At 48.2% G+C, this 27,198-nt stretch overlaps 1 protein-coding gene across 1 annotated transcript in view; it reads right to left on the minus strand.

Annotated features, from left to right (window-relative positions):
* LOC120959256 (epidermal growth factor receptor) overlaps window positions 1–13,930 on the minus strand; it is a 35,188-nt gene extending 21,258 nt beyond the window's left edge. The window contains exon 1 of the mRNA XM_049610338.1: window positions 12,353–13,930. Within this exon, the coding sequence (XP_049466295.1) occupies window positions 12,353–12,566 (214 nt within the window). The 5' untranslated portion in view covers window positions 12,567–13,930. The remainder of the gene's footprint in view (window positions 1–12,352) is intronic.
* Between the last annotated feature and the right edge of the window lie 13,268 nt (window positions 13,931–27,198).

Below are 27,198 nucleotides of genomic sequence, written 5' to 3' on the forward strand. Positions count from 1 at the left end.
ACGAGGTGTAGTTGAAGGTTTCAGGGAAGAACACAGGAAGGCTTTCTTTGCCCTTAGGCTTGGGCTGTGCGGTTTTTAGGCGTTTGTTTCTTCAGCCGCGAGGTGCCACGAGTTTTCTCCTTTGGAGCCTCACAGCATGGGATTTGGTTTTTTACAGACAGAAAAAGTGCACCACACACAACTGCATTCAACACCACGGGTGGAGCTGATCTTGTTGGGCGGGCGTGAAAAGGCGAATTTACACGCTCACTCCTACGAACCTCCCTGCGGGGTGTTTGAGCATTGCACTTAGCTGTAAAGCAGTAAGGGTTTGGGGTTTTTGGAAGAAAAAAAAAACCCCACTCCCCAAAAAAGAACCACATCTGTGTGCCTTTAGCATCCCTCTCACAAGCGACGCCATGCGGTGGTGAGAAGAATTGCTAATGCCTCGACTCAAGGTGCCCAAACATCGGCGCGAAGATGATTCAACCCTCCCGCAAAAGCCCCGCGAGTCGTGCGCAACCATAACAAACCCGCGCGAACCGGTTAACGGCGTGAAATCGAACGTTGAATCGTAATGGCTCAGTGTGACTGTGTGTCTGTGTGTGTGCTTTTTCGCTTGAAGGTTCTGTTTTCTTTGCCTTCCTCTATTTCTTCTTCTTCCTTTTCTTATGGTAGGTGTTGCATGGCAGCAACATCACCGTGGAGTACGATTTCTAATTTCCATAACACCCGTTTACTCCCTTACACCAACCCGCCCGTCCGGCACAGGGCACGAGCTTTGCATCCCTCCACCCAAGAGTGTTGGCGTCGTGATACAACTCGACTCGGAACACAACACCTCGGAATTTGGTGGGGAGGCGGCATCCATGGCGGTACGAAGCGTGGGAGTTTCCCATGGTGCGGGCCGATTCGATGCTCTCGCCCAGCCCCCGGTACACTATGGGGCCGCCTGTACCAAACCTGTACGTGTTGTTCCGGCCATGCCCCACACACACTCACACTCACACACACTCGTTTATACGCCCAAACACACTTGAGAGCACACAGAAATAGAGGGAGCGGGAGAGCAACATGTGAGTGATAGTGGGTACAGCGATGGTTTATATATTATGATAATCAGATAACCGTACAAGGTTTCGATAATAACCGTTTCATTTTCATTTCATCGTTTGTATGTTTTTTTCTCCTCCCCCTGCCGTCCCTTCTAGCCCCTCCCAAGGTCTGTCTTTCGCTTGGTTCTGGAGGGTCTTTCGCTTCAAAATGGTAAAGCGCATCACGGTAGCTCGATCGTGGGTTGATTTTTCTCTCTCGTTTTTGCTGCTTCAAATTCAGAAGTGTTTGTGCGGTCGAAGGAAATAAATAACAAATCGCTCACTGTTCCGGCGGCAAATTGAGAGTTCTTTGTTTTGAACGAGCGATAAATCTGTGGCAAACTTATACTTGCCGGGGTTTATACATTCATTCGGTGCAAGATCCGGCTAGTAGCAGGTTTTTGTTCAACCTAAGTGGCCTATCTGTGTCTCGGTAGTGTGGGGAATAAAATAATTAATATTCATTGCAGAGAATATAATTAATACACAGTATTTACTAACAGTTTTAACATCGAGACTACATACACAGTATGTACGCTTCATAAGAGAAAATGTAACCAATTTAAAGGGATATCAGAGAGACTCTTCCAACATGTTCTTAGTTTTGGAGCATGAAATTCCACTAATAAAGTTGTCAATTTCGATTCGATAACTTAAGCATTTCTTTTTTTTTTGCGAAAAGCTTTGTTTGCTTACACAAGATCTTGAAATACATGGACTACATAATGCCACTATTTTTTAAGCAATTTGTGATAGTAATTTATTTCCCCATATAATTAATGGCACATTTTTTGTGACATTAATTGGGTATTTTGGTAGCTTCAAAAGAATGCTTAAATGATCATGGCAAATGCTTAGATTCTTCGTACACAACATGTTGCTTATCTAACCAACACGGCCGCTTTGTTGTACGGCCCTGGCAGCTATTTAAGAAACAAACCGAACAAAGCGAACGTTCTTCGCTCGCTAATAAGCACCCAAAAATTCCACGCCAAAGGTCCAACAAATTCCGAGCCGTGCGGTGTAGGTCCAAATTCCAAAAGGACATCGCACACAAAAAGAGCGTACCTCATTAGCCGGACGAACCCAAGCAAGCCCAAGTGGCTGCACCAGCTCGATGCAATTGACTTTGTACAGTTCTCTAAAACACAGCAACGGTGAACCATCGGAAGGAACATTGACACAAAGACAACGACACGAAAAAAGGCCCCTACAATGCCCAATAGATTGGTAATATTCCAATAATTTTCCTGCCGCCCGTTAAAGCGTTTAAGCCGAAATGTCACGCCGGTACGGGTAGGGCTTACACACACACACATCCGCTTATATCGGTAAGGGATTTTTTGGTGTCCTTCTGCCTTCGAATGGTCAAAGTTTCTGTCTGCTGTTGTCACCGTGATGTTTTGCCTCGGTGGTAATCGGAGCACTTTTCTGCCCGATTCCGGATTCCTTCCCTTTTTTGGGGCAATTGATTCTCGGGCACCGTGTTACCTTACCTCGCTTCAGTTTGTCGCTGTTTGTCCGGTTTTGGAATATTTTTTTTCGCCCTTCCCTGAAGCCCCGAGTTTCGGTGTGCACCGGACGATCCTTGCGACCTTTTGCTGGACGCGAGAAAGGCACCAAACGAAGGCAAAATCAAACCCCCGCTCACACAAGGAAAGCCGAACAAGCGCGCAACGCGCATCGGAACTGTCGTCGAAATCGTTCAAACAAAAATGATATTAATTGGAAAGAGATACCAATCCGCTTACCGGTGAGCGAGCGAAAGGGCGGGAAAGGGCGAGATGGGTGAGTGTGCAACCCGCGTGGACAAACCGCGAAGGAAACGCACAAAGCGAAGGCTCGAATTTCTTCGCGAAGCGCAGGACGCAACGTTGGAGCGTTGGTTTTTTGTTGTTGTCCGTCTCTCCACAACTTCTACGCCGAGCGAACGCTCACGAATCCAACCGCTTGGGGGCAAAGAAATTTAAAACCTTTTGCGCGCACTCTCCCACTCCGTCTCCCCACAACCCCGCCAGATTCCATCCGCGACGGCCAATCGGGATTTTTATTGAGCCGCGAGAATTCAATCGAAGTCTCCCGCACGGTGCCACTCCGAAAGGGCAATAGATTGGAACGGGCCGAACGGAACAGAATCCGAAACCGATTAACATCATTTAAACATTGCTCAAGATAAGTGGTTGTTGGGGAGGCTTCTTTTTTTCTGTGCTGGGTCGCTTTCGTTCCCTTTGTCGCAACGCTGGACCAACTGTTTCGCGAAAGTGTCCGAATCATTCGGAATGTTTCCCGTTTTGCAGTTGGGGGACACGGACACGGGATGGGAGGAAAGAACATTCCCCGTTCCGAGTGGCAGGTATTCCACGAAAGCGCGAAAGCACACAGAAATACGATACCGAAAAGGAGCGTAACGTTAAAGGAATGCTTTTGCGTCCCAACTGCGCGCTCGAGCCTGCTACAAATGTTTGGCAAACTGACATTCGGCCATTTTATGTGCAGCATCAAAATCAAAATCAAATAAACGCTTAAAAAGCAATGGCAACAAAAAAAATTAGAAGAAAAAAAAACACTCGGAACCGCTCGAAAATTCGAACCATACCGCTAAACGAGTGACTTGAGCGCTCGCAAGCGACGAACCCCGGCGCAAACAAAGCTCATCACGCTTCAAAGGTCATTCTCGTGATGCTGGATGCTCATCGTCGTGTCTATTTTTTGCCCCCCACCTTCCTCTTCCAGTTTTTTTCCTCCCTTTTACCCATCTTCCAACGTTCAAGCCAGAGCGCGTCTGCACTTCACGTGCCACCATCATACACGGCTGCCTATCGTGATTTATCGATCATTGAAGCGATCGAAGCTTGGCACAGGGGCTGGGGAGTTATTTTTCAGCGCGCAAGTACTTCTAGCGCCCGAAGAGGTCGAACAAAAACAGAACCACTATTCACCGCTCCCTCCTGCTGGCAGCTTACACTCTCCCCGTTCCTATCCCTCCATTTTGAGCAGGAATAGCTCTCGCGTGCGCTCCAAATTGCTTTCCAAATGAACAAGTAAATAACGATCATCTCTCCGTTTCTAGTTTGTTTTCTTTCTATTTTTCTGCCACCCCGTCGTTCCTTCTTCCCTCCAGCTCACGATCGAGAATAGTGGAGTGGCAGTCGTTTCGCGCTAGAAAGACAGCAAACAAGAAAACAGAAAACCCCCCTCCGAAAGAAGAGCACGTCACGTTTCCTAGGGGCGAGCGCGCAGTTTGCAATAGTTTCGCTTCCCGCTCCGGTTTGTAGCCCTTTTTTTTGCTGCAAACCGGGTTCAGCTCGACCGTTGGCGCCGCCGGTCGCCACGGTGATAATAAAAGTGTATCAGTCGCTTCGATAACTGGCAGGCACGGCAGTCTATCCCGGCCGTTTTCGTTGGAGCTCGTGCGAAAGGTAGAACGTGTAATTGGTTGTGCAGGCGGAGGGAAGTATTGTACCCTTTTTTTTTTGCTCCCTTACTCTCCCTTGCGCCATCTCCCTCGGAGGACCTGCGGTTAAGTGCAACGGGACCGACCACTGCCAATAAAACCCGTTTCTGGCGCCTGGATCCGCACAATTAAACGCTGAATTGATTAAACTAAGTGTGTGTGTGCTTGTTTTTTTAGTTCCAGTCCCCAATGCAACAAGGCAGCAAGATCAAGATCGAACGAATAGTGCAATCCACCACTTTTTCGCTCTCCCCGAACGGAATGAGAAGGGATTTGGCGCTGCACAGATTTGCCAAATGTCTTTTTGCAATAACAAAAAACAGTAATGCGATAAGTCCGCCGTAATGCCGGGAATACCCAGAGAAAAGCTTTGGAGAAGCGGGTCAATTAAACACACACAAAATGAATCTACCGGTAATTAGCATAAGAAGCACCCGAAAGCGGGCGAAAGGCTCCAATGTGTCACCCTAAAACACTGCACCTTGGGATGTTTTTTGCTGCGCTCAAGTGGCTCATTGCACGGTAGGGACTCACCGCCAACGACACGGAGAGCAGCACAGAGCCGTGCGGGACGCAAGCGCGGATTAAATATCGTGACATCGCTGAGCTGGTCAGCTTGGGCCCCGTGTGCCGTAAATCTTACGATCCTCTTGCTCTCGCATCTCTCTTTCGCCGTACCCCTATGGCAGTTACGGTGCTGCGGGGAAGATCACGCGAAGGTAAACGAGCAGAGAACACCGATCGGACCGTTGGTACGTCTGTACCATTTTAAATAAAAAAGACGAGGGAAACGGAAAAACGAAAACCATGAAAACAACCATACCAGGCATCTTACGCTTATCCAACTAGCCACAGGGCTACAGGCGAATGGTTTCGAGATTTCGAGTGCAACCTTCATCCTTCCACCCTTGACTGTCCCGCGATCGCCTGCTATCTTTGCGCTCTTATCGCTTCGCGTCTCCGCCGTTGGGTCGGCCAAGCGGGGTTTCGAATGATCGTGCGAGCACGACGTTTTATCGTGATCCTCGGGCACCGAAACTTCACCCAAAGGTGATGCAAGATGAAATGCATTCTCCCGGGTGTAGGAAACATGACCCGGGTCCGTAGTGGAGATTTATAGTACTACTCTAATTTACGACCTCGGACACACTCCGTGTGCTTCAAGCTGGTGGTGTAGGCAAAGCCCGAAAACCCATGGAATGCTGCCGGATCCGGAATTGTGGCCGGTAAAAAGGGTTTCCTTGGGCAAACGCTGTTTCTGTTCTTGGCTTTCTTCGGTTTCACGATGCCCCAAAAACTCGTCCAATAACTCGGAACTGGACTTCCAGCTGGATAGTGAGGTTCAAAGCGTGCATCCCCAAACGACGCTGTTGTTGGTTGATTGGACTTACCTATGAGAGAGAGAAAAGAAAGTGGAGGAAAAAAACATTTTGATTAGTTCATAGCGCTCGGGATCGGGTTCTTGTGATTGTTAAAGATCGTAAACGTTGATGATCTGATAACGAAAAGGGCTATCGGGCGTGATGAAAACGCGACGCGGTTATTCGATACGCCACGAGAGGGGGCAACAAACAATACGAAACAAGGGACCAGTTTGAATAGAAGAGGGGAACCATAAACCAAACAAATTGTGATTGTGGTTTCTTTGTGTTACGATTGTTTGTGTATCTGGAGCATAAGGGCTAGATTGCCTAGCTTTGTGCTGTGTGCGAGCTGATTGGTATCATGAAATGTTGAGGAATTTGGGAAGAGGAATGGAGGGCAACATGACAGCAAGGAAGCGGCTTCCTCTTCAGGAAGAGTGCCCACCAACACTCATCATTCGATAACTATTACAAGATGTTCTTCAAAACTCTCGCATCTCTTCAAACCCACCCGCCACCCAAAATACCTTCATAGATTTCAAGTCATTGCACTCCACCACAACACTTCACGGGGGCCCCATTGCCTTCCTTCCAAACGCTCTTCAAACGGCATTCATCTTACCACAACCACAAAAATTCAAATTAAATCATTTTTCTCCCTTCCTCATCTCTTCTGCACCTTCCCGTGGGCTAGTTAATCAAGTCGAAAGTCGTCTTACCACTCCACGGGCAGTGGAGAGGACCCAACGCTATTTGCCATCCGCCGTAGAGGGCGAGAGATGGGAGGAAAAAAAACAGACTCCAACACAACCACCTCTAATGCCCGCTGGTGGGACCACTGCTGTGGCCCTTCAGGTTGAAAACAGGCCCTGGTCGATTAATCGAACGAGGATGAGTGTTCTATTCTCGCCCCGAAACTCCGTACGGCCTCCCCCGTCAATCTTCGACGCGCACATCTCCTTCACATCTCCATTCGCAGTCGCAGTGCTGGCTCTTTGCTGCCTAAACGCTCTCAAAAGGCATAACTATAATGTTGAAAATATTAAAATCATTTCTGATGATCATTTTTATCCGATTTCTGCATCATCATCATCATCATCATCGTTCTCGTGGAGCGCTTCGTTCTAGCTTGCGTTCGATTGTGCTAGCTGCTGGAACTGCTGTGCTCTGCCTCCTCTGTTTCATCATCTCTGTTTGGATCATTGGTTCGGATCACGGCACCGACGTCAAATGCCACACCGTGCGCCGTCGATCAAATCAGACAAAGGTGACTTGCGCACACACACATACCAACCCAGAGATAGATATAAAGTGGTGCTTTAGGCAACCAACACACTGACGGTGCAGAAGTACCTGAGCCGCAACCCATCCAGCCCAAAACAGGTAGAGGAGCATCACATGGGCAGGAGGATCGCTACGCCAAGATCTCTTCAGCTGATCTTTCTGTTGCGTTTCTTTTTCACGTGGCGAAGGTGATCTTTTCCAACGCTCCAGTGTGTGTTTGTGTGTGCGTAGATCTAGCCCAAAGCTTTTCACCGCCGTTGCCATGTCTTGCTTATTCTTTTCTTCCGATGCGAACCCAAGGAATCCGTACATCTATGGCTGCTACGGCTCTGGGTTCGTTCGTTCGTTGTCTTCTCTCCTGCGTCACTTTTACTAAGCGTTTCGCTGTGCACACCAAACCGGAGGAGGCTGGTGGTGATGGTACCTTTTATCGGACGTTTTCTCTCTGCCCCGTCCTTCGCAGACGGTCGCCCACCCTTTCCTTGAAGTGTCTCCAGACACGAGGGGCTTCAGATTCCCGGGATCGGGCTAGGTCATTTCTTGCTTTGCTGCGCTATTTTCCAGGAACTGAGATTCTTGATCGTTTCGTGCCTCTCGCTGTGTCTGTGTGCCTGTTTCGCTGACCGCCAAAACTGGAGGTCCAAGCGTTGCGAGAGATTCCTTATTCTTTATGTTCCCTTTTCGGGGTTCTTTCTTTGCCGGGAAAGTTGTCATAGATTTTATAGCAGTTGAAGGAGGGAAGGGGCTTTTACCCTAGAAAAAAAAACAGGGATCGTCTATTTCCCAAAAATGATCCGATTGCTGCTGATGCTGATCGGGTGAACCTGTCCTTATTTGAAAGTCATTTCTCAGCACACGTCATACTGCGGACTCGGGCGAACCTGCAGGTCAACTGTGTACAGCGTAGAGTTGCCTGCACTCGAATCGATTCATTTCGTGTCCAACTGTGAAGGACACACACGCGATCACGGCCAGCTAGGGCTGTCTTCTTCCGCCCGATAGGCAAAGGATGGTTGGATCTACGCTTCGCACCGTTGTTTAATTACTGACGCCACCAGCCAAGATCTAGCACGGGGCTGTGAAATCTTTCAGCTCAGCTAGCAACAGCGCGATACGACGTGGCACAAAGCATCGCACACTTTGAGCGCTCAGCAGGCCTGTCAAAAGGTGCCAGAAGGGGAACCTTTACACAAGCCCGCAGCCTCCGAGAACGTTGTTTGTGCACGGCAGAGCGTAGACGCGGTCTCTGCCTTGCACTTAGCATACGTGGTTGTGGCACCTATAAATATACATACAGCCAGTAAAGCTCGAGAAACGCAACAGACACAATCGAACCGGCAGAAAACAGACCAGCTTCACCACCGTCAACAGGGCCAAAACCGGTTCCATTCAATCCGGGAGGGGGCATTCTAATCGGTTCGGCTCGATTCGTTCGCGCGCGCGCACGCCTGTGTTCTCTGCGGATACCACACAACACAACCACCATCAACGATCGAATGCAGGAAACAACTTTCCTCTTGGACAGCACAGCCAGGCCAGGTTGTGTGTACGTGCACTATTGCTGCCGCCACGCTTTTCGCTAGTTCCATTTTTGAGCTTCGGACTCGGCTAGCGCCACACGGATGGCGTGCGACAGCGGAACTTTAATTAGAGGCACGCTCTCGGGGTCTCGCGGGACTGTGTTGGCTGCTCGGGTGGTGTTTGCTATCAGCACCTACTGTATGATTGAGGTCCCAGTACGGGGGAGCAACCATTAATAGATCGGTGCAAATATGAGCTGGCAGATGCGGTGCGGATAAGAGATGGCAAGCGCTCTTTCATTAGACGCGAGATGCAATCTTAGAAACAAGTTTCCCCTACCGAAGGGGCTACTAAGGGAGTTTTGCATGCTGATCAACGGTAATGGAAGAGAGATTTGTAGACAAGTAGTAGCGACAAGGACGGCGGGAAGTCGCAAGGTCGAGCACAAATCGCTACGTTAATGGCCCGTTTCAAACGTCTCCAAGTCTCCGAGCTGTAATATCTACAGTTGCGCTTTCTTACTGAGCTGTTTCTACGTTTCAAAACGAATATCCCAATGTTCCAACCTCACAGCAACCAGTTGTAAACGCACGCAACGGTTGGTTCTCTGTATCGGTGGCGTTAACTGGCAATTGCGAATGCCACAACCTCTCCGTGGCCGTTGGTTGGGGTCATCACCTCGGACGAGCTGTTTCGTGATGTGCAGTACGGTAAATGCATACCGCATTTACCGAAGCGCACTCAAACACATGCACACAGACAGATGCAATCTCCAAGCGCGTTCAAGAGCCCTTCAGGCAATGTTCTTGCAGAAGAGTGCACCGAGCAAAATAACTCGTTTCGTTGCGGTCAAACCGCGCTCATCGCGGCAGCTTTTGAGCCGGTGTAGAACCAGCATCCAGCGTGTCCGGTCACGTTTTCAACCCGTCACGGGTTGAGGTCAATGAAGTCAACCGGGGCAACAGGGGTTGGTTCAGGAAATTGAGTTCAGCTCATCGACGCATCGATAGGAAGTACGCGCAGACCTGGCGCACAAAGAGGTGTTCCTCCGATAAAAGCTTACCCCATATCCGTCCGGTTTCTCCAATTTCCCAAGTGTTGATGTCTTTGAGGTAAGCCGAACGACAGGCAATGTGATTGCTCCAAATTCTCCGACACGGGAAGGAAAGTGTCGACGGCAACGATGTCGCATCGATCAGGGCGCGTTGCGTCACCGGCAACGCCATTTGGATGATTGATTTCCCTCGAACGAACATGGGCTCTGATAGTTGGGAGCTTCTCATTAGCTCTCTTTCTCCCGTGAAGCGACATGTTCCTGTATCGGAAGTGACGGCCGGTAGACTGTTTGTTTGAGAGATTTTTTAGAAGAGGGTTTGGCTTCGACCAGAATTATGAACATTACTGAGCACTGACCGGGAAGTCGCGCGATCGTGATCGTGACGAGATCGTTAAGAGTCGCGGTACGCGCTCGGGAAGAAGCGCACACACCTTTCCCTTTACCTTAATTGGATTGAACCATGCAGGTCACTTACATCTCCCCCAGGAATATCCGACCAGAACATCTTCGTGTCTTCGTTGTTGCCGTTTTTTTGCTTCCCGCAAGCGTTGGACGCCAAAGAAAGTTTCGCAAAGCTCTCCGTTCGTGCACGAAAAATAAAGCAAACGCGTCCATTAACCCGCTCCGAGCCGCCCTTTTTCGCTGGTTTTGCACCTCTCTCCTCCTCGCTCACCAAGTCCAAGTTCAAAACGCGCAACTTTGCTTGGAAGGTAGATTAATCAGCATTATGCTGGAACCCTCCCCAGGCGTCCCCGTCTCGCAACAGGGGCACAGTGGGCAATCGAAAGCCATCGAAAGCCATCGAACTCAAGCGTCAGCTCGCACCGAACGATCACCAGCACCACCACCACCACCTACCGCCCAACCAGCGCACTAAAAGCATCTAGATAAAGATTAATAATAATGTGCGCGGCCCCTCCGAAGCGAAGCGCACGGAGCTGTGGCCCAGATTGAATGCCGCCGCCGCCGCGCAGATGCCGCACCGAGATGCGAGAGATCCCTTTTGGCAAGGTTTTGGGGTGGACACTACGGCACTTGGATCCTTGGATCGCGGCGATGGGGAGAGCGGTCACGACGTGAAGGCTCGCAACAAAAGCGCCATTGTTACGCCGGGCGGAGTACGCCCTGCCCCTAGCGCTGGCGCGGTTTTGGCGTCTCTGTTGCGTGCTGGGCTGTTGCTGCTGCTGCTGCTGCGCCTTTAAAGCTTTGCAGACGGGCGCGGCTGGGATGCTGGGAGGCCTCCTCCGACGTGCGCGCCAGTAATGATGGCCACACAGCCACACACACAGCGAAACGTGTACGAAAGAGGGGAGTATGATAAAGCGAGAGGTAAAGCGAACGAGCAGATCCTGGCAGCACGATCACGCCTGCCCGGCAGCTATTTTCCCCCATCGTTTTTTGTTTTGTCTTACTGCTCCCCGCTTTGGCGCTTCATTCGCCGTTGCAGGAGCACCAGCTTTTGCTTGCTGTGTCTGTGTCTTCTTTGCGTCTGCTGCTGGTGCCCGGAGTCTGGAGAGATGGGGCACAACGTGGAAGTTTAAGAGCAACCCGCACAAACCTCACCTCGGGTTCCGTATGTGCAAATCATGTTTAATCATAAAGATTATGTTTATTCTAACAAAGGTAGCGGAGAAGAACCTTTTCTCCTTGGGCCGGGGGAGCTCCAAAACGAAGAAAAAAAGATGCCACAGGGAAATTATAGGGTCGCGTGAGGCGCACACACACACACACACAGTTCCACTCAAGATGGCGCAAAGAGCCTTGCGCTTGTGCGGTACTGCGCACATCCCTGGGACCATGGGAATCGTGGAGGAAGAAGAGCTGTTCTTTGTTTGGAGCCGTTTGGAGCTCAAGATCTCAGAGGATCAAGAGAAAGAGCATCTAATTCTATACTATCGGCTATGGAAATACGAGTTCGGGATGGATGGGACTGATTTTATGGAAATCTATTCCGACTTCAACTTCTTCCAGGCTCTAACGCCTGATGATTCTATGCTACAGAGTTCAAATAATTCGTGCTCCAACAACGTCTGGGCAGCCTAAATTATATAGCAGAGGTCACTGGAGCAGCTGTACGTCAAGATAAAAAGCCCCTTCTGCATGCTAGATATTGCTTGGTAATGCGTACCAATCCGAATAGCGTTACATTGCCCACTCTCTTATCTATCGCGTCTCAAACCACAGCTCGAACTATTTTCCAATGGATAAGAAGTGTCCCATATCGTCCCACCGCCAAAAGAGCACTTTCGCTCGATCGCGTTTGGCCCTTCGCAGGCCCTGCACTAGTCTCAAAGACGACGATTGTTATCGAAGTAGCGAAGGTAGCTAAGGCAGCCCCCATAGCCCGAAACCCGCTAAAGCGAAAGGGGTGAGCCAAACAGAACGCCCAAGGTGTACACTGTTTACACTGGGTATGTGGTGCTACGCGCACTACGGGCAAAACGGGCAACCGGCCCTGATAAGAGACGTCCCACGAGGCACGATCAAAGCGCATCGATTGTTTCCGATGCCGAGCCCCGGAGTTCGATAACGGAGCGTTAGTAAACAGACTGGGCGGCGAGGGTACCCAGGGCCCTTCGGGCGAGCGATCTTAACTTACTTTTTCCCTTCACGAACTCGGACTTTTTCTCCTCGTGATGGCGCATCTGCGTCTGGCGCTCCATTTGCTGGCGCTGGCGGTGCTGCCGGTACAGCTCGTAGTTGGCCCGGGCCGGTACGGGCAGCAGGGCCACAAGCAGCAGCACCACCACCAGCACGGCAACGGGACCGACCGGCCCGGTCAATCTCGTACTGTAGCCCCGCATCATCGGCATGATCGTGTCCACATTTCCCAGAGCGGGGAGACTAGAAGGAGTTTCTATGTTTTGGGCTGTGGAGATGCTTTACGCTCCACGTCCGATGTTTTGAGGATCTTTGTCACCGGTGGGACATAGCGCGTTTTGGGTAGTGTGGGAAGTTCCAACGTCCGGATAAGACCTTGGATTTTTGGAGATTCTGGATCTATTTGATACAGATATAGACACACACAGACAACACTGGTTCACTTCTTTTCAGTGACTCTTCTAATACTTTTCAAGAGATTCTCCAGAGAACCTCGTATTCTGACACTTTGGCTTTTGCGTTCACGCAAAAAAAGATTACGAACCAACAGACACTTGGCCACTTTTCAACAGGCTCCCTCTTTTTCCTATTTACCACATAGCTTGTTAGCACTCTAAACAAACCCAATCACAGCGACACATTTGTCACACCAAACACACACACACAGGAACAGGCCTGGAACCCTTGCCTCCCCTTCTCAACGACACACTGGTGATCGCGCGCACTGATCCAAATATCTTTCGAATGCCGGGGAATATTGCGACGTTTTGTGAAACACAACACCGTCAGAGAACTACCGCAGAGCACAACACACAACACAACTACGCCACGCCACTTGACGCCGTGTTCCGCCAACTGTTCCCCCCGAAACACACGATATTGCACGCTGCCCCTTCAGCAAGAGCGGGGGAAGGTTTGAGCGCCAGAACGTGCTCGAGAGCCCTTTTCGTGTGTTCTATCGCACCACCACTTGCTCTCTCTCTCTCTCAAACACCGCAACCACTTGGGCACACTTGGGCACACTCGTGCCGGCTCCGGGAAGATGTACTGCCGCCCCCCAGATGCTGCCCCGGAACATCCGAGCAGGAAAACCGCACAAACCACACCACAACTTCCCTTCCACTAGGAAGTTGGAGCTATTTTTCGGCACCGAGGTTTCTGTTACGCAAAACCTCCCTTATTCGACCCAACAAAACGCACGAACTTCTTGAGCTCGATCACGGCCCACTTGCGCAGTTTGTTTTCACCACAGACACACTGTACTGCAACGAAGGGGTGGATTGGGAATAGTATTTCCTTTCTTTCCAACTCTTTGTATCCCTTTTTATCCTATCTCTTGTCACGCGGTTTGATGTGTGACCGAAAATAAAAACAGCACCCACACGACAACGGTCCGCGCCAGAAGGAACGACGCACAGCACAAATCCGACCACCTGCGCACTGCTTAGCATCCGAACTCGAAGTGAGAAGCGGTCGGGCAAGAATCCGACGCTGCCACAAGGCAGCAGCATACAAGTCGTCGTACAAGACGTTTTTGCTCTGTGCGGTTTGTACGTGTGTTTGTGAGTTCTCCTGGTCTCCGCTCAACTCGCCGCAAGACGGGAAGCAGAAAGCAAAAGGGAACGGTTTTGTTGACACAATCGGCCCCGAGACAAGCTTTCGAAGCTTCGAGGGAGAGCATAAGCCAACGCGTGTTATGTTGCCGTGAGCATAAGCTTGCAGCGCGCGTTTGGCGAGAGCTTTATCTCCACTCTCGCGCACTTTTTGACAATTGACGCTTTGAAAAGGCACCATTTGTGTTCTTTTTTGACAAAAAAGTGACCAATAAACATACGAAATCAATGAAAATATTCGTATAAAAGTAGAATTAATGTAGAAAATGGCAATTGCGCCATTGCTCAATCGATCACCTTTAGCGCTGAGAGTGAGAGAGTGAGAGAGAGAACCACGCGAGAGCGAACCCTTCAGGTCGACCATTTTTGTTTTGTATCGGTGTGTGTGTGAGTGTGCGCGTTGCTTGATCGAGTTCGATCGAACTCACCCCCTACGTCTGTGTATGTGTGTGTGTGTGTGTGTGTACACAGTTTGTGTTTTATTACACACTCGACAAGGCTTTAAAAATCCCATGCCTAACGGAGCTCTCTCCGGCTTGTGATCGGACGCCTTCAAGACGGGGGGTGAGGGGCTGCAAGCATACCACACACCATAAAATGCCACCAAAGAAAGGTATGCTCTGTGTGCGCTTGTGTTTGTGTTGATGTGCGTGAAACGTGATACGGGCTGGTACGTGGGGTAAAGAGCCCAACCGCGAGCCCAACCGCGCAGTGCGCTCTTTCCAAGTGTTGGTTGCAAGGCTTTCGGTGAGCGTATCATTCGCTGCACCTCGCTGGCTTGACGCAAACGAGGGATCGTTGTTTTTTTTGCGCACTCTAAAGCCCCGATCGCGCTCCGGTTGCTGCAACACTAAGCACTATTTGGCAGAGGGCACGAGCGAAACGCGAAGAAGGCAACGGGCAAAAACAAATGCTGCTGGGTGCATAAAGCAAAGCAGGGCCGGCAGTGTTTTTGGGATTGTAATTTTAAAAACAGCTAAATAATGCCCCCCCCCCCCCTCCCAACCGTGTCCTCTCTCCAGCACCACTCTGCTGAGTCAGGTGACAACGAAGACGAAAACTCGCAGGGCCTTGTGTGTTGCGCAAAAACACCGCAACAAAATAAGGGCATTCCAATCTTTGTGCGCGTTGTGTGTAAAGCACAAACAGAGGGTGGTGCGACGGGGGGGAGAGGGAGGGTGTGGGAGGCACAAACCAAAAACACAAATTCTCCACCATGTTGTACAAGTGTTCCGGAGCAGTTATTTGAAACGCAAAACACGGCCACCATGTTGTGTTGTGTTGTGTGTTTACTTCGGCCGATGAGCGCCGGCCAGAACAAAACTGGCACAGCTTTGGAGGAAAAACATTCACGCACGGAGTTGTTCGGTCGGTCTTGTTGTTGTTCTTGCTGGCAAAGAGAAAACACTCAACACACACGCACAGTGTGCAAAAAAAGGGGAAAAACAACAAAATAATAAAATATTGTTCTCCGTCGAGTGGGGCAAGTGTGTCAGGTTTTACAAATAAAAACTCCATTTTCCACACTGCCATTGTTTACCCGTAACATTTAAAGACCTGAAATAAATGAAATTGTGAAATAATAAGGTGGAACCGTGCAGCCGATCGTAAACAGCATCGATCGTTTTGTCATGGTGATAAAGCAATGAGTGGAAGTGGCGGATTGGAAGGGTAAGAGAGAGACAGTGGAGGGCAAAATGCCAAACTCTGAAAGCTTTCCAACCACGCCAGCGGGATGAGTGAAACGGAGAGCATACAGCAACAACAAAAAAAAGGTAAAAATGCCATCACATTATGTTGCGCTCCAGAAAGATCTCGCCTAAAGCTCCCTTACCCTCTTGTACCAGTGTGTGTGTGCGTGTTTGGGGGAAGCTTTTTCGCGCTTGATCAAAGCTTTCAATCTGTTCAATCATGGGCGAACGTACCAATACAGCCTCAACAGCCGTCGTCTGTGTGTGAGGGTTTGCGCGTCCGTTTGCCAGTGGTGGATTATGCGAAGCAGTTGAGAAAACAAAAGGTATAAAAAACATAAAGTCAACATACAACCACCACCACACATAGACACTCGCATGCTGCGCACGGGGTGGCTCAGATTACGAGTGGCTGAGATGAACGCTTGCTTGCGGGAGGGCTTGCTTTGGACGCAGGCAAGCGGTCGCGGTCGTTTTCTTTCGCCTTCCAAACACCTTTCGAACGTGAAAGGAGTCCCCTCCATTCCCGGCCAGCGGGCTGGCTGCTGCGAAACAGGTAAATCCAAACCCCCTGGCTGCAGCCAAAGGGGTTTGCGGAATGCTGGGGAGCTAGGGAGGATGGCGGTTGCATATCGGCTTGGAACAATCCGTCCCGTTTAAGCCGCCATCAGCCCGCGCGCACGGGTCTTTCACTTCGGGGCGTGTGTTGCCTTTCAGTCGCTGGAGCAGCGTGCTTCGGGCCAGCTTAAAGGTGAAACGAAACCCTTTCCACCCCTTTTCATCTCCCTCACAACTCTTCCCCATCCCCTTCCGAAAGCGTCCCCCCGGGTTTGCGCATGGTTTTACACACACACAAAAAACAACCGTCACGACCCTTACGGCGTTGCGACCCGTTCGGAATTGGAATGTGTGTGCCTTGTTGCCCCGTTGTTGACCCGTTGCTTTCGCTCTGGCGCTCACCGCTGACCGCTCGGCGGGCCTGATCGGTCGAATGCAAAGCTTTTGACAGCGCCTTACTAACCACTCCACTTACAAGGGGCTAAGGGGACGAACGCTAAGCCAACTGCGTCACTGCGCAGCGAGAAGATACGCGCGGCCAACCGGCGATCGAACTCAGTGCCCGATTAAATGGTGCGCCTTTTTGCCCCACACACACACACACGTTGGTGTAATTTCATTCGAATGGCAAATATTTGTGACACTGCCGCGTCCGGCGTACTTTATTAAAAACGCGTTCACACCGTTTGCTTTGGGCGAGATGCTTTATCGCTATCGGCCGGCAGCACCGACGCACCTGGGACGCAACTTCTCGGGGCTGCTATCGAGCGGACTTTGGCAAAACGGTACGGAATTTGCTCTTCCGATATTTAAATACGGCCGGTCGCGCGATTGCCCCGAGCTCGCTAGACTTGCGGGGTTACACAAATATTGATTTTTGAGTTTTGCTGCTGCTGCTGCCTTTGCGGCATCAAAGGCAGGGGTGTTGCATGGTGGGAAATGGACGTTCGGCGTAAAGGCGAGCTGTTGATAAGCATTGTTTGGTTGTGCTTATGTTCGAGCGTGCTAAATGTATGATATAACAGTGGTGTTGCAGTTCTAGCGCACAAACAACCGGCTAGATTGTGTAATGGTCCGTAGCGATCACGGCCAGCTGCAGATTGGAAGAGGTAGAAGATATAATTCTTGGGTTTGTTCCGAGGGCAAGCTGAAGGCAGATTAGATGCAGAATTTAAGCAAACTCGGCGATAGGGAATGGGTTCAGGATGTTTTTATTAAGATTATATAGTTTAAATTGATATTTGTTCAAGACACCAGAGTGTTGTGCGGCTAGGTGGCGGTCAAAATGGTGTATAAAATGGTTAGAATTTAGATTGCGAGCTAGAATCGTTCAAATATTTTTAAACAGAAAAAAATGTGAAGACATTCAATCAGACGTGGCTAGATAAAAAAGTAATAAATGATAATATCTTGATATAAACTCTAAAACTAACTTGGTGTATTGAATCTTTATAAAAAGTGAAATATTATATTTGTGACACGTGACATTTTTGTGGTTCGTTGAAGTCATTGATGCTTCGAAAATGCTTGTCATCCATGATATCCATGGTCAAAACGACGTCTAAACACGTCTTTCAAACCTATTCCTTCATCTTTGATTGCCATTTCTGCATAATGCATGGATGCTTGGTGCGCACTTAAGACGATACGTGTTGCATGCTTGTGAAGTTACGCTAACAGCAACTATAAAACAGTCTACAGGACGATAGGCACCACTGCAGACTGGAAGATCTTCACGATTTTTGTCCAATCTACTCGAGTCAAGATGTATGGCATAGTGTTTCACCTGGCCTTAGGACTAGATTTAATCGTCAAAAGCATATAGCGCTCAGACCTCCAAATAGCTCTACTCTTGAATTTTTATTTAACTCCTACAGGTTTTGTTCAGGGTAGATATCTTTTACAATTAATGGACGGAAATTAAGGTCCTTAAGATTTCCTAACAATTCTGAAAGAACCCGAATATTTTCTGAAATATTATCCATTTATATGAACAAAACTCTTTTAACTCGACACAATTATAATATGCTTTATCAAGAAGACATTGGATATATGACCAAATATGCCTATCTCACATCGTAATCACATCATCAGCATCTTCGTCCAACTGCGCATTACCAAGCGTGTCCTTGCCGGCTTGGTGTTGTCTTTGCCATTAAATTGTACATCAAAAAACAAGTTTCCCCAACAAGTGCGGCTCGATTTCAGCTGATAATTAAAATTCTTCCGTGTACCGCGCAACATGCGCGGTATGCCGCAGGTTTAAAGAGGCGACACAAACAGCTAAACTTCGAAAAAGCCTCCCAACCCGGTCAGGTATGCAAAGCGAGAACCGGGACCAGGCTCGTTTGAGCACGAGCAGAAGAAACGTTTACAACCTTGACGGCATCGCGCTGAGATTAAAGGCTCCTAAGGGCTGGCGAGGACCTGAGACACAGAGAGAAACAGATAGAGAGAGAGAGGAGTCGAACGCAGTAAAGTGGTTTGCAAAGTAGTTAAAAAACACAAGCCCAGCACCGAACTGCTGGAAACCGTGAGGAATTCAAAGTGCCGAAATCCGTACAGTCGTGGCAGTTTTTTGCGCCCGCACCACAATCCTGGCGTTGAAACCTTACACCAATTTATTAATTTGACGACGGCAATAAAGTATCGAAATTAATATTTTCACCCTTGGCGCTTATCTATTTTCGAATGCTTCGGAACCGAAAGGCCGCTGCCCAAACCGTACCATTTGTCCTTCCTGCTGCCTCCTCGCTGAGATTCGGTTTGGCAATTAGAAGCAAACAGGGGAGGGAAAAAAACAAGCCATGCTGTTTGTTATCGGTCGCGTCCCGTCGCCAAGGTGCCGAGTTTGAAAGGAGACCGACTAAAGACAGAGCCTGGTAAAGCGATAACTCACCACACTCTATACGGTACGGTGTGCGGCGCGCGATAGGATTCGATCGAAGATATAGAATTGCATCTAATTTGCACGGTTTGACCGTTCCGCTTCGTTTTAAGGTTTTTTTTTGTGGGAGCCTTTATCACCGTGTAGAACGTGTTATTTAATCACCTGTCCGCGTGGTGGTGATCGTTTCTCAATTGTCCACCCGAAGAGGTCCAGCTCCACGAACAGGTTGCTCGAAACGATGGGAACGAAGGACCCCGAAAAGCTTGAACGGTGGTCCACTAAGCCTCCCAGAAAGAGGGGGGAAACCCAAACGGACCTCAGCAAAAAGCCACCAGCACGGGGCAACGCTTTGAATATGCAAACCGCGAAACGGAGACGAGCAGTTTTGTTGTGCAAAACGATATTGCCAATCTAGAGGAGCTGTGTGGAGGCGACTTCTTTCGTTGTTTTGCTGCCTTTTTTGCCCGGGTTCGCTCCAGCTCCTTTCCTTTATTGGAGCCCAATAAAGCTTGGTCCTGGGTTGTATTTTCACGAAGCTTCTTCAGCGCCGAAAGCATAGCGAATACAAATAAACCACACAAATCATGATCGGGAGGCTCTTCTTCTTTCTTGTGCTGGATATAAAAGGCCAGTTTTTGTTTGAGGGAAGGGAAGCTTGGTTTTGGAAGGAATTTTTCGTTGGAACTCTTTCCCCACCCAAAATGGAATTAATTAGTCGCGGACGAATGGGAAAAGAAATCTTCCTCCACCAATGGTGGCGCTCCTCTCCGTACACGAAGGACAGACAAAATGATCTTCGCTATCCGCGTGTTGCGATCGTAAAAGTTCCGACCGGGTTGCATCGGTGTCCAGGTGAGCGGTGGAGCGCTTTATCAGCGTTTGAGTGATTAGCTAAGGCTAATGGTAATTTATGGAAAGCAGCAATAAAGGTTCGTTGTTGCGAAGCTCGTACGGTGGCTTGTGTTTATGACGCATTTCAGGGTGGTTGTAATTAATCTGAAGAATCCATTTTCTAGATGATTGTATTCACGAATGTGGCCACCTGAAAACGTTCTGCATAATCCCTGTCACATAACGAACCGTCTGAAACATCGATCACACACACTATAAAGGTATAAGAGCCCCAGTAAACCTTGAAGGTTTATCGCTTAGATTGCTTGACAAAGTAGTACAATTTTCAAGTCCTCCACGGCCGTTGTATGCACTCGTCATACGGTCAACTGTAACAACGCCCTGAGTTGTCAACCTCACCCGGGTACTCAGCTAAAGCAAAAGGGAGGGAGACCTAAATGACCCCACAGAAATGTGCCGATTGGGGCAGGCAAAAAAGCCCCTTCCCAGAGCTTTCGCACACTGGAGTTTGCCTTTTATTTGCTCACGCTGTCGGAACAAATTAGTCGCAACCGATCAGATACGCACGAAACGAAGCTGCGGTCGCACTAAAGTCAGACCATCCAACCCGAGATCGACTCAGAGATCGCCCGGGAGATGTAAACCAGGGTCTTATTTTTTGGGGAGGGAAATGCGGTTTTTCAGGTTTGAGTGTATTCGGGTGGAAACAACACCGACGTATCTCTGCCAGCTCATTCGGGCCTAAAATCTACCGACCCGATATGGCGACTAATTCGTTTGGAGCCTTTCAAAACACACACACACACACACACACACACACACACGTACGCTCGAAAAAAAGGCTCATATTACACGCCTGTCAGTGGGAATCATTTCTCGCGTGGCCGAATAGTGCTGCGGGCGGTGGACTTAATAGCGGACTGGAGCGCTATGGATTTTAATCATCCCCATTTTGGAGAAAACGGTCTAGCAAGCAGCCGAGAGAGAGGTGTTGGTGGGTGAAAGAAGTGAAACATTTTAATTTCTACCACCCATCCCGCAGCTCCCACATTCTAGAAAGCGACCGTGTTGGCTAGAAGTTTCACCTGCCCATCGCTTATTGTTGGAGAGTCATTTGATGATGATCGTTTATATTTTTCGCCGTCGCCGAAAAAAGTGCCGAGAACGAAACGAACCGTCCGGTGACTTTGTCCGGTGATAAAGCGAAACGGCGAAAAAAGGCCAGCTTATGGTAATGAGGCAGTCAGCATCTCACGTTTCAACTGTTCGATCGTTCGCTGGGTTCGTTCCAAGGCCCTCTTGGATAGTTGAATTGAGCATAAGAATTCCAGCCCGAAGATTGGCGAGTGGATTTTTGAGCTCAAATCTAAATAGGAAGGCAACGAACGGAGGTTGAGGCGGCTTGTTATTCGCATTTATCAGTGGCATTTCGTTACAGATGGAGACAATTTGTGTTGTTTTGGTGGTTTTTAGTAATGAAGTTGTGTAGTTTGAGGGTAAGAAATTTCAGAAATTTTAAGGTCCCTAATCTATATCTAGAATTTTTAGAATTTCTGAATGTTTGGCAGCAATCGCGTTGCTACGAATGTGTGTTGCTTTTCTGCAACTCATTCTTGGAGCTGCTGGACATCTTGGACAAGGATCTAAGGAAACTCAAATTTATTAGTACTGACACATACTATACATCCTTAGAGACATGCGTTGTGGCCTAAAACTAACATTCAATGTCTTGTAGGTTTTTTTGCAGTTCGTTAGAGTTTCATACCGAAGAAGGATCATTGATTTGGATGCACTTGGATAGTTAATGCATGCTTTTTTATGTCTCTAGATTTTCTTCTCGTGTAAGGTGTAATGCCTGTAAGCAATAGCTGGCATTTTTAGCTTCAATGTTTAAATCTTCGTTTGGAATTTTCTCATAGAGGTCAATGTTGTCAATGTCAATCAATGTTAGATTAAAATCATACTTTTCGCTTCATTACATCTTACAACAGGACAAATGTTATAAAATTTTCTGGCTGATAAAGCTCACCAATCCTGGAAACCAATCATAATCAAATAACTGTTCTCTTTCTCGCCTTTCAAGATCGTCTAACGGAAAGTGCATTCACAACATGAGCTCACCTGTGAAAGAAAGAAAAAAGTACAAACAAAAATAGGATAAGTCACTTGTTTAAACTGTAACACATCAAATTGGGATCTCAATCAACAGCTCTCTCTTCCCCTTAAAACAATGCCAAGTCTCCAATTGAAAGTGCAAATACTTCTCCCATTCCGCTCATCTTGAAACACTTTCGAGGCGTACAACAGCGAATGCCACTTTGTTTCCCAATCCGTCGAAATCACGATAAAGTGTTTGCGGGAACAAGGTAATGACTTAATCGGCCGCTCAAACACCGTCATGCGTTTGACAGCTTGCAAGCTGTATGATTTCGGCCATGATTGGTAACATCATTTCACCCAACCGTTCAGTACAGATGGCTTTCGGGAGCTTCGAGACGAGTGCGCTGCGCGTTTCAGCCCAACCGTCGGAACGATGGTTCGGGGTGGGGTAGTGAAAAGTGGTTCGCACATGTACCGAATCGGTTTTATTGTGCTGGGTAAGTGCGGCGAGGGAATTTACGGTGCAAAAACATTCATCCCAACAACCTGTTGCTGCGGGCTGACAGGTGACTTTTGTGAAGGTACCGAAAAGAAACACGCCCATAGCGTGCCGGTAAAACAGGGCTGAGATTGAATCATAAAAGATGCAAATTTTACACACAAACACTCGCTTTATCGCCAAGAATGCTGGGCTAAGGGCGAAGGACCGATCGTCATCCCGAACAATAAACACACCCGTAAAGGTTTATCGTTTTATTGCAACGCATGCCAGTGGCGGGTAATGCAGTGATTGCACTACCCCTTAGAAAACAGCAGTCGCACAGTATATTCCTGCAACTGCAACGAGGTATCAATTAGCCATACTTTCGAGCAGATTGCAGTGGGGATTGGTTTTGCTTGGTAAGCGCATCGGCTGCAATCTAGACGTCTGCCAGAAAGCGAAACAAAACCAACAAAACAGTGGAGGAATAATTTCTAGAAAAGCGAACAGGTTACAGGTGAAAAGGGTCCGTTGTTTTGCACCGTAAAGTGGTAATTCAATCGAGATATAAAACAAAACAGTCTTATGTTTTTTAGGCCCAAAGGTAAGGGAAAGACAGACGACATGACAAGTCTGGGTGTTGTGTCAAGGGGAACGACGCGACCACCGACGCCATCGCCGGATATTATGAAATATGTCGTATCAGCAGTGTATGCTTTGTGCAGTTGTGCTTTTTTGTGTCCTCCTCGATGTTCTAAAGTCTTAGGCGAAACACAAATGATCAGATTTACAACACCGCTTTGTAGCAATTTATGCTCGGCCAATCCAATTGGAAAAAAACCCCAAAGCGTCATACTGCATTTAAACGCCACATTTGCACCGGCACGGGAAAGGGTGCATAAACCTAACGGAAACGCGGTAACACAACGCGCTCGAGAATTAAGGTCGCGGGGTGCGCGGGTAATGTTGTGACATGGTCGGCAATTTGCCGGTACGGTACCATTCCATTTTGCGGCAAAATTGTTACTTCCCTCCCCCCTCTCCGGTTTGGACTTCCAAGTTTCCAACTGACCGAATTGGGTGGGAGGAAAATTGTTGTAATGCACGGGCGGGGGCAATTATGTGCGGGACATGCGGCGGCAAAACAAGGCAGGTGGCAGTGTCAGTGTCCGCCGCATACAGGTGGCAGCGGCGAGGAATCACACGGAACGCTGGGAATGTGTCAGCGAGAGCATGTTTTAATCAATTTTTGCACACGCGTGGCAAATGGTGGGATATTTGATTCGTTCGTGGTGGACAATGATAGTGTTGGTTGAAAATTGTTGGTTTCTAGTAGGGAATTGAACTTATAATGCGTTTGAGCAATGCATTTTATATGAATCTTAGCCGTCTTTTGAGGGAATTGAGCAAAATGTACGTTACAAATAAAAATTTTAAAAACAGGATCGACTGTTTCTTAATCTACTCATGAATGCGTTGAAGTAACAAGGAATACAACGTATCTAGCATTATAATGGTAAAGGAAATCGGATTAGAAACAACATTAGACTATTCAGCTGATAATACTAGTAATGTTTATATTTCAACCAACCAGAAATTAAATGTAATATACGAAGCAAAGACCGATTAAAGTGATACACAGACATATTGTAAACTCAGTTTCAATGAAATTCTTTTCAATCATTTAAGAAAATATTTACAAAATGATAAGTGGTGGAAGAAACCAATGAAATTTTCACATTTTCTTAGAACAAAGGAAACAATAAAATAAAACAAAATCAATCTGTGAGATCCGCGTGTTTCTTTGTTAATGATATTTTACTCTTCTCGTCTGTCAAACGGTATAAATTCCAAGTTTCTTAACCTTCATTTGAGCTCATCAGAACCCTTAAAGGGCTCATGAATACGCATCCCAAAACAACCACTGGACACAGCTTTAACCGCTCCTAATAAACGCAATGCTGCTTCATTAGTGCCCTCCCGCGCGAGGGCCCAGCCCCCGGAGGTATAAAACTCGCACGCATCAAATATTTCCCCAGTGTCATAACGTTGATTGCGTTTAATATCGTAGAATCAATCTTCACTTTCCACGATTCCACAAATCCCGACCATCCAGATTCTGATTAAAACGTCCCGTCCGCTCGGGCCCGCTTCGATGAAGGGTGATCCTTACCAACAGAACGGGATGAAACGGGGTGGAAAACGTCTTACAATCTCATCACGCGCCACTCATATACATATTCTAGGGTCTCGTTTCTGAATACCAGTTCGACCCCTGCACACCTAGGAGGGCGAAATTTCCACCAAACCAGTTTCTAGCTTCTACGGTCCTTCCCACCACCACCACCACCAAGGGGGTTCCTAGGGAAAGGTAACTCTAAACTCTTCCCTCAATCTGTGATGCCGGGCATTTCACCTGGCAGCGCCCACAGCGTATTTCGAAAATAAATTAAAAGCATTTAATTATGAAACGAAAACAAAACGATCGGGGCCCTCGCGAGATACGAGATACGATCATCGATCGGCCAAGAAAACCGGGGAAAGAGACGAAGGAAGAGGCCCAAGCATTCGGTCGAAAGCTATTCGCTCTCCGGAATTCGAACCAGTTAATTTATCGTTCATGATTTCTCTATTTTCAAGCTGAATAAAGGTTTTGTTCGAATGGGGTTTTTTCCCTATCTTTCTTGGGCTCTCTTTTCTCCCCTCGTGCAGAGCCTGCCCGCTTGTTGGACTTGGTATTGTATCGAGCGCAGCATCCATTATGGCGCAATAGCGTCGTGTCTTTGTACAGGGAAGGAATCTCGTGCCTCCCACCAGGAACCGGGAGAGGTATGTAGCATCGAACCGCGGGAACAAACAGAACGGTCGTGAGCCTTGATGGTGTAAGCTATACCCGAGCGCACTCCGACCGACTGGTCCGTCGCTAAATAGTCCGCCGAGACGCTTGAGGATGGCTGCAAAGCACACGCCGAAAATGGGTACAAATATTGAAGCTGGTTCAATATTTGCCCGCACTGCCCGATTAATGGGCGACATCGGGCTGGACTTGCGACTGGACCGTTTGGCGTATGCTAGCGCTCGCACAAGGCTGGCTGCGCCCTTGCACTGCGCGGAATGTCGGCGTTATTGATAGGGATAATATTATGTTTTACTTAAACTATGACCACACAAACACACATACTCTCACACACGCGCAAGCAGGAGGAAGGTCGATGTCTAGCCCTCGCTTTGAAGTGTTGCCGGAGAAGATTGCTATATTGCTTCGAACGAAAAACAATTTTTCAAACACAACAATAAAACCCGATCGCAAGAAAGAAAGCTCGATCGAGTGATTAATGAACGATTTGTTTTTTCACAAGATCGACTCCGGTGTGGCGTGTGGCGTTGGATAGCTAACGTCTTTTAATGTCTCTGTGAAGTGGCAAAAGTACGATTTGTTGGTTTTCCCTGTATTCACGCGGGACGAGCGAATACCGATGAAGGGCTTGGCTAAAAGGTTAGACAAAAAACAAGGCGCGCTAACTAGCCACCATTACTCTGCCCTGCATCGTGAATGGTTATAAATTCACTCAATCATGCACCGTATGCGTATGCCACACCTAGCCGTTTGGGAAGCGGTGGCCGTGGTTGAAAAGTGGTTACAAGGCAAATAAAATGTGCATAAAATCGTTACCCACATTGTGAAGCTCATTAAGTTTGCTGAGCGCTGTTGTTGGTATTAAACCGTTTGTGACCTTGATAGCTAATCAAGCTTGCTTATGCTCTTGAAGCTTGAAGTTTGAAACCATCTGCTTCTTACCTTCGAAAGAAGGCCCTACCCCCACCATCAATTACACTCCAAATGAGCGACCATTTAATTTCCCAACCGATCGAGCGAACAAGCGCTGGGTGAGTTGTTTCGGACAGCGTTTTCACGCTTTTCATAAATTTTAAGCCTTCCAGCTCGATTTGCTCGATCAAACCCATTTCCCAAACAGGAATGTTCTTTTTCAATCGATCACATTAAAACTTTCCACGGGTCGTAACATCTGTGTTTAACGCTTTTTTGCGTACCGTTCGTGGATTGGATTGGGAAAAAAGGAGATCCCAGCAACCTTGAGGAGAAAAATCGATTAATCACTCCCATTTCTTTCCACCGACACAACCCGAAAGGTTAAACCTGTAGAACCGTTTTAACCCACGCCCCGGTAAGGTGCCAGAAGGTGCCACGATGGCTCGAGGAAACATTTTTCCCCACATCGATTCCCCGCGCGGCAACTGCATCGAATGTGGTGTTATTGATCGTTGTAAATCTGACCGCGGGTCAGGGCGCGTTTCGCTGCCAATTCGACCCCGATTGGACGGACGGTTGTGAGAGAGTTTTCACTGTAGGCGAGGAACCTTTTTTTTGGTTTTTAAGGAAAAATGTAATAGAATAGAACGAAAGGGGAATAAAAAAGGAGGCTCATCTTGGCGCTTTCTAGGCAGAAGTGGATGGGCTAGACGCTTTGTGCTATAAAGGTTCTAAGGCTAGAGCCTTCAGTTTAAAAGTAACGATAGAGATGAAGCTGGAACAAACCAAGACAGAGGAGTGAAATCAAAGGACTTTCAGGGTTCACCTCAATCTCAAACCCTATCCGCCATCAGGTGTGCGTGTCTGTGTGTGATGGTCTAGGTTTG

The sequence above is a fragment of the Anopheles coluzzii genome, chromosome 3 (assembly GCF_943734685.1).
Source record: "Anopheles coluzzii chromosome 3, AcolN3, whole genome shotgun sequence".
Taxonomy (NCBI): Eukaryota; Metazoa; Arthropoda; class Insecta; order Diptera; family Culicidae; genus Anopheles; species Anopheles coluzzii.